At 33.9% G+C, this 14,209-nt stretch overlaps 1 protein-coding gene across 3 annotated transcripts; it reads right to left on the bottom strand.

The window, feature by feature from the left end:
* Nucleotides 1–568: 568 nt before the first annotated feature.
* On the bottom strand, nt 569–11,554 carry LOC122051778 (alpha-mannosidase I MNS5-like). 3 transcript variants are annotated; one of them, XM_042613059.1, is made up of 15 exons: nt 11,243–11,554; nt 10,520–10,562; nt 10,354–10,419; nt 10,200–10,261; nt 9,861–9,960; nt 9,507–9,689; nt 8,132–8,180; nt 7,867–8,046; nt 7,550–7,670; nt 6,047–6,128; nt 5,892–5,977; nt 5,633–5,733; nt 1,432–1,573; nt 1,202–1,352; nt 569–961 (listed from the first exon to the last, which is right to left on the bottom strand). In XM_042613059.1, exons 1-15 carry the CDS (start codon nt 11,377–11,379, stop codon nt 734–736), a joined length of 1,731 nt encoding a protein of 576 aa, XP_042468993.1. In that variant the 5' UTR covers nt 11,380–11,554; the 3' UTR covers nt 569–733. The 3 variants fall into 3 exon arrangements, with proteins under 3 accessions (XP_042468993.1, XP_042468994.1, XP_042468995.1); XM_042613060.1 differs by having other exon boundaries at nt 11,254–11,376; XM_042613061.1 differs by lacking the exon at nt 9,507–9,689.
* Nucleotides 11,555–14,209: the final 2,655 nt, after the last annotated feature.

Genomic DNA, 14,209 nt, shown 5'->3' with positions numbered 1-14,209 from the left:
ATGAAAATATACTAAATTTTGTTTAAATGGTATTAAATTTAGAAGAAATTATACTCATTCTTGGACTTTTTATACCTAAAAAATCTGAGGGCAATTAGGTCATGAGATTTACATGAGGGGAGTTGAAGTAAAGGAAACTTTGCATGTAGAAAGTGGAAATAAAATTTTTTGAATAGAAAGACTGCATGCAAAATTAAGAATGGGATTGGAGATTTTTCTCCACTTTACCGTTTATTTTTTTAATTTATTTAATTATTTTATGCAAATGTTCTTTTAAACCCGAGAAAGATTTATTTTGATTTTATACAAGATTATTCAACCCCTTTTTTAGTCGACCAACAATCCCAACACAATGCCGTAAGAATAAATTAAGAATACAGCTATAAATACAATGTAACACATCCCGATTCAGGGAGCTTCTACAGATTAAATGTCATTCCCGATGCATTTGTAGTCATGTTTTTTTAAAATAGAACACAGAACCATGACATATTGAACTTCTAATATATTGAACTTCTAGGATGCTTCCTGATTTACTATTGAAAAACTTATATGGACCCGAACCTCATCATCCCAAATTCAAGGTTATCTAGTTCTCTCTTTATTTTTTCTACAGATTAAATGCACTAAAATCAACCACATCCAGTGGACAATTAAATCAATATTTTCAAAATGTCTTTATTTCTCTAACAAAAAAAAAAAAAAGAATGTTAGCTATTGTATGAGTCGAGAATTATCGCGTGAATGACCACAATCCGCAATAGCCAGCCATACTGCAATCCCGATTCCTACACGTCGTCGAGTCGATGCCACATTCATCATCCATTCTACATCTGTGATCGACATGCAAATCGGGGACATGACAAGCACTCTCTATCTGTTGTGAATCTCGTAGGCCAGTGGTTGTTGCAGGACAAACTTGTTGAGACAATGCGCTCGCTCGAGTTGCTTGGTTTCCAACCTGCATTGCAAAACAATTTAAGTGTCACGCATTGAGTTGAACAAAGTCTTTCTGAATCTGTATCAAACAAATAACAGATCACATAATGGAACTTTAACTTGTGTAATTATAAATGGAATGGCGTATCAACATCTATACGTCCGTTTATGGAAATAGTCTCTAGCCAAAATTTAATTCAAAGTTAAAGTATGTTGATCAAAGCGTACCACAAAGTTTTAAATGCGACACAAGGATGATTACCTTCACTGAAGTCCAGTTCCTAGGGATGAAGGCCTCTGGTAGTCTATCATGCCAAGAACTTCTGATTGGAAGGGGGTGACCTTCAGTAGTAAAGACATAGTTCTGATCGGCTAAGAATGAATCATCATAAAGAAGATACAGATATTTACACCTGGAAAAAATCGGGAAACCCCGTGGGTAAGACAGTTCAGTCTCTAAATGAAAAACTAATGAATCATTTGACGACTCACGTCTCAGAGAGAAAGAAGCTATGCTGATGATCTTCTAGTTGCATAGTTGAAACATCTCTGATGCTTGCAAAACCACCATCAACTCTAGCATAAAAATTGAGAGAATCAATCATTTTCTCACCCACTTCCATATACCAAGGATCTGTTGCAAGGCAAAAACTGAGATTAGATCATTAGCAAATCCTGATAAGCTTAGCAATAACTGAAAAAATTTGCACTGATATATATTAGCATACCTAAGATGCAGATCATATCAAATTATAAAATGAATTACATGGTTGAAGATTTAGAAAAATCCTCTATCAAGGTTTAAAATATTAATGAATTACATGCCAAAGTTTTGGGTTTTAGGTGTCCTTTATTACTGGGAAAATAATAATATTAGCCAAAACCAAGATTTAAAATTACAGAATTGGTGTCAGATTTGACATCAATCAACAAGGTCCCATCTCAATGTCAAGCCAGCCGACTGTTGGTATGAGTCCTCATGGTTAAGACCATGCCAACATAGTTTTTGATTTAAATTTTTTGGATGTGGAATGACTGATTACACAGGACTGCTCAAGAAGATAACTTGTCATGGTTGGTAAGGCTCCAGAAGCTCCTTAACTCCATTTTGTTCCAGTTATTTGGACTTGCTCCTAGTTGCACTTCTGCTTTCGGGGTTTTAGCAGCCTAGTTCTCGTTGTCATTTTGACCTTGTTTCTACTTGATAAATAATTTTTTTTTTAAGTGAACAGCAAGTACACTAAAAAATTTCTTTAAAAAAAAGACAATTTTCATTTGGTCCAACTGTTTGATCCCCCCCCCCCCCCCCCCCCCCTAACTTGGTTTGTTATTTTTAAAATCAGAAATACAACAAATTAATTGAATTAAAAATGTAAGGAAATAACTAAAGAAGTATAACAAACTATCAATTACACATACTTTAATACTAAGTATTCTTCAATGTTAGTCTTTACAAATACCATAATATCAAAATTAGTGTCATGCATCAGTATTCTTCAATATCCAAATCAGATCAACATCATAATTTCCATAATCCAGATTAAGCATTGTTCTCAGGGAATTCAGGATTTGAATTGGTTAATCAATGTCTATAATTTTCTTAATTACCTATAGAAGCTGTATTAGCATCACTAGAACTACAACTACAACAAACACAGGATATGTATATAAGCAGGTCTCCGAGCTCTGATTTCATTGATGGACATATGATATATCAAAATCACAGCATTAAAAAGTTAAGTGAAGAACATAAATGATGGATTTAAGATGACAACTTCTGGGTTTTAAATGAGCAGTCATAGATTCAATTAATCGATGCAATACTTATACGCATAGTTATTTGTTTATATAGTTTACATAATATAAACATGTGTTACCAATTCTAAGCCGTCAATTAAACCATATAGAATGGGAGCAATATAATCGACATGGATGGCACAATGGCACGGGCACAACATAATTTTTGCCATGATGTTGGTTTCATTTCAGCACACAAGCAGAATGGAATATGCCACTCATGCCAAGCAGTGCATAATGAAATCTCAAATTATTGTGATTGAAGTATCAAACGCCTAAACATTTTCTCAAAAACAAGATTATTATCGTAATGATCTAGTCATAATGGCCATCTTGTTGATGTTTTAGATATCTTAAGATCAATAGAAAAGAGCTCTAAAAGCTTAAAAGACCCACCATCAAAAGTGTCAATTCCAACTATTTTGGAGGGGTGGCTATATGAATTTTAACCCTACATTGAGCTCTATGCTTGGCTATTCACTAGTAAAATTCATCTTTCAAAGAATGTTTTATCATTGCTTTCTTTTGAATCTCTCCAACGCTTCGTGCTTCAATTTTAAAAGGCTAAATTTGTCTAACTGCAGAATTGATTGATCATGTTAATCTTACTTTAACCTATAATCTAAAATCAATTTTATGATATATTGAAAATAGACCTAATTATTCGACATTAGTAGTCTTTTTTTTTCTAGTAGTCTCATATATACAGATAGTTCATGGGTGTTTCTTAACAGCCCAATACTCACATTTTTCTTTTAGCCTTAGGAGGCGCATGAAAATCACACAAATCTATTAAGTTGATGCATCGTTACTATACAAAAATTTCAAAAAATGGCGTTTTGAAATTTAGAATGGGAAAAAAAATTATGATTAGCAATATATTAAATTAAACAAAATTTAAATCAACTATTTTCTTGAAACACAACAATGGTTTGATCAAAGTGAGATATAGAAGATTGAAGCAATATGGATGTACCATCCCAATGTAATCTCACATGGTAAGTTATTGACTGAAAAATAAGCTTCATAAGTCTAGATGAGTGAACTATTCTTTAATTTGAACTTGAGTGGCTTGAACTAGTGGTTGGACCTCACAAGTTAATGGATTAGTCTTCTCATCTAAGTGAGTTTGGTACATGGTAACGTGTTGGAAAGTGTTGCTTGTGTGATAGTGTAACTTCATTGGGCCTCACATGATATCAATAATTGATGAATTTGGGTTGAGTAGGACTTTAGGGCTTAACGAGACATCAATCCTTAAGCGGAGGATTGTGACACCCTCATCATTTAATCTAGCATTATATGTTGTTGGCTAATAAATAAGATTTTTTATATACTTAAATAAGTGAACTCGAAAGCATTTTATATTAGTAGTTAGGCCTAGTTCCGATAGAGATATGAAAGTGCTCAGAGAAATAAGGTATTGAATGACTTACAAAATTATTTAACATAATATTGAAAACGAAAAAAAATATCTGATCAATGGCGAGTAAGTACTCTAGTTCCCTTATATAAGAACAAGGGAGACGTACAAAATATGCAAACTATAAGGATATTAAACTAATGGGTCATACCATGAAATTTTGGAAAAGAGTAATAGAAAAAAGATTAAAGAAGAAGATCACGGCGATCGAAAATTAATTTGATTTTATGCCTGGAAGGTTGACAATAGAAGTTATATATAGTTTCAGACAACTAACTAAAAAATATCGAGAGCAAAAATAAGATCTACACATGATATTCGTTGACTTAGAAAAAACTTATAATAGAGTCCCACAAGAAATTATATGGAGAATTCTAGAAAAGAGAGATGTTAGCATAGCATATATTAAACTAATTAAGGATATATATGAGGATGTAACGAGACTTCAAATGGATTAACTGAAACATTTCCAATAAAGATAGGATTAGATCAAGGATCAACTCTAAGTCCCTATCATTTTAGACTAATTATGAATGAACTCACTAGACATATTCAAAACAGTGTCATGATGTATATAGTTTGTAGATGATATTATTTTGGTAGATGAGACACATGGAGTAAATTCTAAATTAGAATCTTAACAGGAAACACTAAAAGTGAAAGATTTTAGGCTTAGTAGAGTAAAGACAAAATATATGGAATTTACATTTGTAATATTAGACGTAATGAGACAAATAGGAAATGACGAGTTGTCTGGAGCTTTAAGTATTTAGAATCATTTTTGTAAAATGATGGAGGGATTGAGAGAAATGTCTAACATAAAATACAAGCAAGATGGTTGAAGGAGAGCGTAAGGTGCTTTATGTGATCGTAAAGTACCTTTGAAACTTAAAGGGAAGTTCTACAAAACGATGGTTAGACTTGCTATGTTATATGACGTTGAATGTTGGGCTATGACTCTGAGCATATGAGCAGAAAATGAGGATGTTAATGTGGATATGTGATCATACGAGAATGGACAGAATAATAAATGAGAGTATTAGAAAGAAAGTCGGAGTTGCATCTATTTAGAAAAAACTCCGAGAGATACGTTTAAGATGGTACGAATATGTACTTAGACGACCAATAAATACTCTAGTTAGGTGATGTCAAACTATGATAAATACGCACATCAAATGAGAAAGACCAAAAAAGACTTGGTTAGCAACAATAAACAAGATAAAATTTATTTAAGTATAGATGCATATAGTAGGGGATAGAGTTCATATAGTTGACTCCACCTAATGGGATAAAGCTTGGTTGTTGTTGTTGTTGTAGTTAGGTCTAACAAATTAATGGATCAATTATCTCCTTGAAGTGGAAAATGAACATGACAATGCAGCTACAACCTTTAAATTAACCTGCCCTGTCCCCTAGAAAATGCCAATATGTGCTCAACGTAAGACAATAAATATAATAAGGCATTAGATTGACCTTTAGTTGCTTGATAAAGATAAAAAGTTGACTCTGCAAGTTCTGGGCGCAATGGGTAATATTTCTCAGTAGGGTGCAACATGTTATGGTCCAGAAGATACCTGTAGAAGGAAAGAGATTATGGTTTGCATGAAAATTAACTTCAGGAGCAAAATATTCACTGCTAATGAAAAAGGGGGAATATTTTTCCTCTTCAGTTGTTATGATCAAATCTATTTAATTTGGAATATGGTATAACTTAAATTTAAACAAAGATTACCTTTCTGGTAATACACCAAACTTCTCCCATACATGGAAGAATTCACGATGTGATGAATTGGCAGAAGATACATCTCCCACAAGAATCTAATGGGGAAGAATTGGTATGAAAATTGAAGGTTAAAATAATCAAATAAATTTCAAGACAATAAAAACCTGAAGACCAGGCCAGAAGGCTTGAAGGCTTGTTAGTTGCCAATATGTTGCTTTCCCAGTCCTCATATCAGCTTCATGATACCTGACAATAAAAAAAGATGAAAATAAAATGTGAAGGTGACACCGAACTGGAAAGGGGAACATCAAACAGACAGTTGGCCTAGGAATCGCTTAACTATACCTTCAAGTCTGCAAGCATCATTTGTTTACCTTAAAAAGTGCATTTATTAAATTATTTAGTCTTTTTTTTTATCTACTAAAATGTTGACGTTTTGCCTCGTTGAGAGAAGCTTAGCAAAGGAACTATTAAAAAGCAGTAAAAGTTGTGAACAGTTTAAGGAGAAAAAGTAAGTGGAAAGCCACATAGAACTACAGAACAGCTTGTTCATGAAATATCTGGATATGATCAGGAATTTTTGGGTAGGAATGTCAGAAACCAGTGATTGGTTCTTATCATTTAACTACCCAGGCATCATTGGACAACAAATTTTGCTAAAGTAAATTGGATTTGAAAATTTTCTTAAATTGTTATGTTGTTATTATTGAGCATTTTGAGTACATTATGAAGACTATAAAGCAATAAGTTACTCTATCATTATTGTGAAGTATGTAGACCAAATATCCCTACATATCTGAGTAGCTTCTCTTTCTAACATTGTTCTGAAGTTACTAATTCATAGTTTTGATGACATAAATTCTAAAGGTAAATAGTTAGCTTCTCTTTCTAACATTGGTCTAAAGTTACTTAACTCATGAATTGTAGAATTCATGTTTTCAAAACTTAAGTTAGCAAACTATTTACCCTAACTATTTAATATTTAGGTAATTAAGTCTTTACAGAGACAATAGATTGAGAATATGAGCATACATAACAACTATCCAGCCTGCCTAAAGCCTTAAACTTACTAGGCTTCAGTGATAAAACAAGAATTCAAGATTTGTACCAGTAGAATTGTGGTCAAATAATGTGATGCTACAAAGTCCACACCCAACTGGAAAAAACAGTGTCTGATGCAAACTCAGTCAAAATGAGGAGTAAAAACTAGGAGCTGAGGAACATGTCATACAAAAACATAAAATAGAATAAAACAAATGGTGTGGCATCAGGGGCAAAAACAACACTCGACTACAGAGTAAGACTACTTATGCTGGATGCCATCTTTATATGGTTCGTTGAAAATCCTGTTGACAGTTAAATATATATTTCTCCCAATGAATCAATCCATAAGATAAAATTAGATGTTCCATGGCAACTTTAAATTTGCAGTTCTAGACTGGATAAGTAAATAAGTATTTGTTAAATAAATTCGCAGTTCTAGACTGGATAAGTAAATAAGTATTTGTTAAATAAATTTGCAGTTCTAGACTGGATAAGTAAATAAGTATTTGTTTAAATTCATTTAAACAATTTAAGGTTTTAAGAATTTACTTTTGGCATGATAGTATGCTATAAAATACAAATTGAAATTGCAAATTCAAAATGGAGAGATGTGGATACATCACCAGGGTCCATGCCGGAAATACTTCTGCACAGCAAGATAAGCTGAGTGAAACATGTCCCAAAACTCATCATTTCCAAAAATAACATAGGCTTTCATTAAATATTCATAAAATGAATCAACTCCTACAAGAGGTCACAAGAAGAAAAGATCAGAATTTTTTGAAGCAAGAGAATTCAACACATAATTTTTGAAGGCAAAGCAATTGAGTAACAAATTAAAAACCAAACAGACGGAGATTAAAATAGTTACATCTTAACAATCTGCAGAGTGCAGGATAAATAGAAAAATCAATAAGGAAACCAGAAGGAAGAAAAATACCAGCACCAATTCCAGTGGAATACTCTATCCACTCTCCAGTAATCACATCAAGTGTAGTGCCCAAAAGATTCAAAGAACTTCTCATGCTCCATAATTTGCGGAGAGCACGAAGAGCAACAGCTTCAAATCTAGGATTGCCAGTTAGTCGTGATAATGCCCCCATTTCAAGAATAAGAGAACCTGAAACTTAGGATAGTTATTTACATCTCAAAACTTGAAGATGAAAAAGTTGATCATACAGATCCTAAAATGCCGGCTCCCTCACCGCACCCTGATGTACTTGTTTCTGTTGTCTCCTCCTCCATCACTCCATACTGTCAAAATGAAAGTTTTTGTGACAGAGAAATGGCACTTGGCATCAAACAAGTTCAATTCCTTGAATTTGGAAATGCAAAGGTAAACACACCCTACCATGATGAACTTATACATGTTAAACAATCTTACAATGTTCCCTTGTCCCTATTATCAGCAAGGGTTTGCCTTTTAAGAAACAAAAACTAGAAAAGGTTGTCATAGAAGATTAGCAAGGGTAATTTTGATTTTTTGTATCTTCATCATTTGATTCCAACGATAATTCTGTCAAGTAATTCATTTGGCAAAATATGGGTCTGAAAACTTGATCAGTTGATCAAATTGGTCCAATAGGAGTTGGTAGAAAAGGTAATTTGAAAATCATTTGATGGAAATTTGAAACAGAAACAATCTCCACTTACACATCAAGCCATGACTTTTTATGAAATATAGTCAATTTAGTTAGTTATGTTACCTCCAAATCCCATATATAACAAAAAGGACTCGAGGACTTCCTGGGAAAAAGTAAGTAGTTTAGGTAAAATAAGCAAGATATCAACTGACTCAACTTACTGAGCTAATTTCATGGACCATAGACCAGCTAGCTTGTAAGGATGTTGGGCTGCCTGCTGCTATCTATGAGTTCATTGATATGATGCAATGATGACACGTGACAGAGTATATTTAGATGTTCATTCAATGAAGAAAGAGAATCTCCAAGATGAGGGAAATAGGTAAATCTTAATTCAGATTTATCAACTCTAAACACAATCAAAATGTCTAGGAAATGGGTGACAGACTGCCACAACATATCTGGAGAAAATGGAATCTTGTTAAATCCAACAGAGTAAATCCCACAATTCTTGCATGTCCAAAGACATGAAGATAAATTCCCAGAAAGTTGACAAACCCAGTTGATCAGGGGATCTAATGGATCCAGAAACAATTATCACTCATCATCTTTTAGGCTAGTTTCTTCATTCTCACGTTCACCATCTACTGTATCGGACTGAATGATTTGTTCTTGTCTCATACTCTTTGTTCTCACCTAAAATAATCTCTGAAAGTTGTTCTTCATTTAATTGCTCTCATTCAATTGAACCAACCATTCTCAAATTATTTAAATTGATTTCACATCATCAAACCAATGTATTCTAAGAAAGAATACAAAGTCTACTGAAGATATAAAAAAAGCATGATCATAATGAGTATGGAAGCATTCTTAAATATCCAACTCTAATTTATTTGGGATCCAAATTATTGACAGAGAAAAGAGAGAGAGAGAGAGAGAAGAAGCTCTGGGGTAGTATGGTGTGAACTTAGTTGCAAAAGGATAAACAAAAGATTACCTTTAGGTTAATCCATGCGTAAGGCAATCCAGTGGGAGTCTCAAATGCAGGCAAAAATCTCTGACCTAAGTCTTCAGCTAAGTCAAGTAGCTGATTCTTATACAAACCATTTTCTAACCTGCTTTTAGAATCAGTTGCAAGAATATGAGCAGAGACAAGCCCCCCAAGAAGTCTTATGTTGCACTACAGAAGTAAAAGAAAGATACAGATGGAAATCATTTAGAATAATAGTTCCAATAGTTGTTAGATTAGCAGAGAACCATTTCATTTACAGTTTCCATGTCATATATTACATTTACCTACAAAATATAATTCACTCACTATTATAGATTTGCTGAATCAAATTGAACATACCTCAAAAAGGTTAACACGAGCATCCACATCAAAAGTAAGGTTGTCGGAAAGCCAAAGAACTCCTTTTTCAAACTCAGTGTAGTTACCTAAGACAAGAAGGCTACAGAGTACAGAAGGGTCATATAGGCATATACCAAATTAATTGAAAAAATATGGAAGCAGTAAAAAAAACTTGGCTTGCTTCCAAAAGAAGAATCCTCCAAAATACAAGAGGGTTATATATTTAATCAATTCAAAAATCAAATATGTCACAGTAGAAAAACTCGGCATGCTCCCAAATGTAAAAGTCACGGTTCAAGAATAGAAGAGAGTTATATAAAGTTATAATTAATTTAATACCTCGACAACGACTCAACGAGAGTCAATGCGGAACCATTGTAATAATGAGGCAAGTGTTCCAGCTGAAACCAGAAATAGAGATATTGCAACATAAAAATCTATTTGGGGGATATAACATCTGAAAAAGAATGCTAATATTTCAAAAAATCAACACCTTTAAATTTCCAAGTTCACTGAGTGAGTCTGTGTAAGTCTTTGTGAGAGGTTTTAGCTCATCATGCTGAAGAACAAAGAGAAATGTAATTTGAGATATTTCTGAAAGCAAAAGTAAATAAAAATATAAATAAAAATATAAACCATCATATGGTTGTCGAACTCACTGGAAAAGCATAAGCCATATAATTCTCATATGCATGGTAAAACCTGAAATGTGCAAAATCACATCATTAGTGACAGGTTTTGTTTTACTTAATCATAAACAAAGCTTCAGTAATCATTCCAGTAGCTCCAAAGTAATACAATGAAAAGATGAGGGTGATAACAATTAACATACAGCTGAAACGTACTCAACCGAGAATAAAAACATTTAAATATACTATGATCCCTAAGCGACAGTTTAGCCAATCCGAAATCATACACAATTGTGAGCAAAAGAAAGGTTTGAGATATCTGCGGCACTATTAATTCACTTATTATGGATACCTCGTGACAGAAGTATTAGCACTGCAAATCACCAGGGCATTTCTATGTGACCTATTGCACGACCAAGTTATTTTTATTTTTATTTTTTTAAAAAAACTCATTTTCATTCAAAGGAAAAAAAGGTAGCATCATACTCAAATTAGCCCTAAAACACACGGATCATCGATTTCAGTGAACTATGCCCGTCATTTGTCCGGTTTCTTCTTCCAAGCTGCCTACAGTTTCATGAATTTAATAAAGGAATTTCCTTATTGCACAAAGCTATCCTCTTTTAATAAGCCTACACAGAGTAATCTCGAAGGAAGCTTACAAGCAAATAGCATAACTGTAATCTAAAGAAAATAATTCCCCAAATTTGTGAGACGGTAAAGAAGAAAAGTCAAATTGGTAAGTGCACTCACATGTTACGGACCTTCTCTCTCATGTACATCCTCTTGGCGGAACCAAAACCAACCGCCGGGGCGAACGACGCGGATAGAAGCAAAAGCAGCACGAAGAGCCGCCGCAGTGGCGCCGTGGAAGATCGAAAACACGGCATCTTGTGCCCCTATTCTACCAGAAAAGAGGCAGGATGAAGGCGACGGTGGTATCGATCCGATCTTCTTCAAAGGATCATTTGTCGAAGCTCCCGACGCCCGTTTTGCCTTCGACGACGACGTTTCTTTTCCCTTTTTCCCCTTTTGTTTGTTTTTTCCTTGCGATAGGTAAATGCACATGTCACGATGAACTGTCATTGAATGTATTAAGGTAAAAATTAAATGCACGCTATCGTTTGGGCGTTCCATTTTTGATTAAGATTAAATCACAATTTATCAAAATGCACACGTAGTGATTTAAATTTATCAAAAGACGTATGTTATTTTAATATTTATCAAAGAACATATTTTTTCAAATACACTTTCTATTTTATCCTTATGACAATTTTATTTTTTTTATCGTTTTCTTTTCTTCACTATATTTCTCTCTCTTCTTTCTCTTCTCTTTTTTTATGGGTAGAACATATGAATAACATTAGTCAATTTTTTAACAGCATTTTAATGCATTTGAAGAAGCAAAAATAAACAATGAATAACATATTTGAACTCCTTGCAATTTCAGAAATTCACTGGAACTAAAATTAGTGTAATCGGAGCTCTTAAGGTCGATCAGTGGGTTTCAGTCAAAACCCACTAATGGACCTAGAGAGCTCCGATTGAATCCATTTCAATTCCTATAGATTTCTGATGTTGCAAGGAGTTCAAATATGGTGTTCATTATTTATTTCGGCTTTTCATAGATGTTAACATGCAAAATCAAAAAATCGGTAAAAACACCCACGTTGGGCCTGATATCAGTCTATATCAGACACAACGTGGAGTTTTTTTTGCTGATTTTTTATTGTTGCATGTTAACATCTATGGAAAACCTAAATAAATAATAAACATCATATTTAAACTCATTGCAACATCAGAAATCTATAGGAACTGAAATGGGCACAATCGGAGCTCTCTAGATCCATCAGTGGGTTTTGACCGAAACCTACTGATGGACCTAGGGAGCTCTGATTGAACCCATTTCAGTTCCTATAGATTTCTGATGTTGTAAGGAGTTCAAATATGATGTTCATTATTTATTTAGGCTTTTTATAGATGCTAACATGCAAAAATAAAAAATCATTGGACCTGATATGGACTCATATCAGGCCCAACGTGGGCCTGATATGGAATCATATCAGGCCCAACATGGACCTGATATGATTCCATATCAGGTCCAATTTTCATCAACACCACGATAATTTTGTTAATATTGCTTCCAAAATGATATGATTCCAAAATCGTTTGGAGAATCGAAGTGTCGCAGTGTCATGCCCTTAAACAAGGATATGATCGTTTTGTTAATATTGCTGGCTAAGTAATTGACCACCGGAAATGGATCACTGCAGTTCTAGACAGTAATTTCATCTTTGTGTTGCTTCCTTTGTAAATAAGAGCATAATTTTTCTCAGGTCTTAATTGTCAAAAAGGTCTGGCTGAATTTTTGTACTCTGAATGCAGAAGGATAAAACATTAGCTAAAGATTTAAATGTGTAGTTGCGAACAGAGGCACAATATTGTTTTCCCTTCGACCTCTGCTGCATTCCACTACTATCTATATTTGAATCAAACAATTCCTGGCACATGATGATGCATTATGCGTAGCGAACAAGTACTTTTTCTCCAAGATCTCAAACAATTGGGCCTGATATGGAATCATATCAGGTCCACGTTGGGCCTGATATGGACTCATATCAGGCCCACGTTGGGCCTGATATCATTCCATATCAGGCCAAACGTGGGTGTTTTTACCGATTCTTTGATTTTGCATGTTAACATCTATAAAAAGTCGAAATAAATAATAAATAATAAACACCATATTTGAACTCCTTGCAACATTAGAAATACATAGGAACTGAAATGGGTTCAATCGGAGCACTGATGACTGAAACCCACTGATCGACCTAGAGAGCTCCGATTATACTCAGTTTAGTTCCAGTGGATTTCTAAAATTGCAAAGAGTTCAAATATGCTATTCATTGTTTATTTTTGCTTCTTCGAATGCATTAAAATGTTATTAAAAAATTGACTAATGTTATTCATATGTTCTGCCCATAAAAAAAGAGAAGAGAGAGAAGAGAGATAGAAATATAGTGAAGAAAAGAAAACGGTAGAAAAAGTCAAATTGTCAGAACGATAAAATAGGAAATGCATTTAAAAAAATACGTTCTTTGGTAAATACCAAAGTAACGTACGTCTTTTGGTAAATTTAAATCTCTACGTGCGCCCTTTGCTAAATTACCGAAGATTAAATGGGTGTCCCCATCTAATTTTACCGAGTTTAAAATTTCAGTGCTTTTAATCTTGAACCACAATTAACTGACTAATTTAAAAGACCACCCATTGTTTTTTACAGAGATCAGATTTTCTTGTCCAAGAAAATACACTAAAAAAATAGAACACTTATAATTACAATTCGATTGATTGGTGATGACTGTGATTTGATCCTAATTAATTATAATTTTTTTTAGATTCATCGTCCTCTAAATTATAATTTAAGTTGGGTGGGTGGCCAGAAGTCATCCTTTACTCAGCGTCCAGCAACCTAGCCACTTGTCCATCATCGACGGGCTTCGACCATCTGCCCCGACTTAAATTATAATCTGAGGGAGACGATGAAGGGATCACAACTAATTACGATCGGATTGTGACCATGATCCAACCATAATTATAAATGGTCCATCCCTTGATCCACAAATTATGGATCAGGGGACTTGCTCTAGGATATCATAGGTCGACAATTCTCCTTTCTATCCTTTATTCGACGTCCAGCAATCTAGCCATTTGTCCACCATC

This window comes from Zingiber officinale, chromosome 3A, assembly GCF_018446385.1.
Source record: "Zingiber officinale cultivar Zhangliang chromosome 3A, Zo_v1.1, whole genome shotgun sequence".
NCBI lineage: Eukaryota > Viridiplantae > Streptophyta > Magnoliopsida > Zingiberales > Zingiberaceae > Zingiber > Zingiber officinale.
This window is presented reverse-complemented; position numbering and strand designations above follow the sequence as displayed.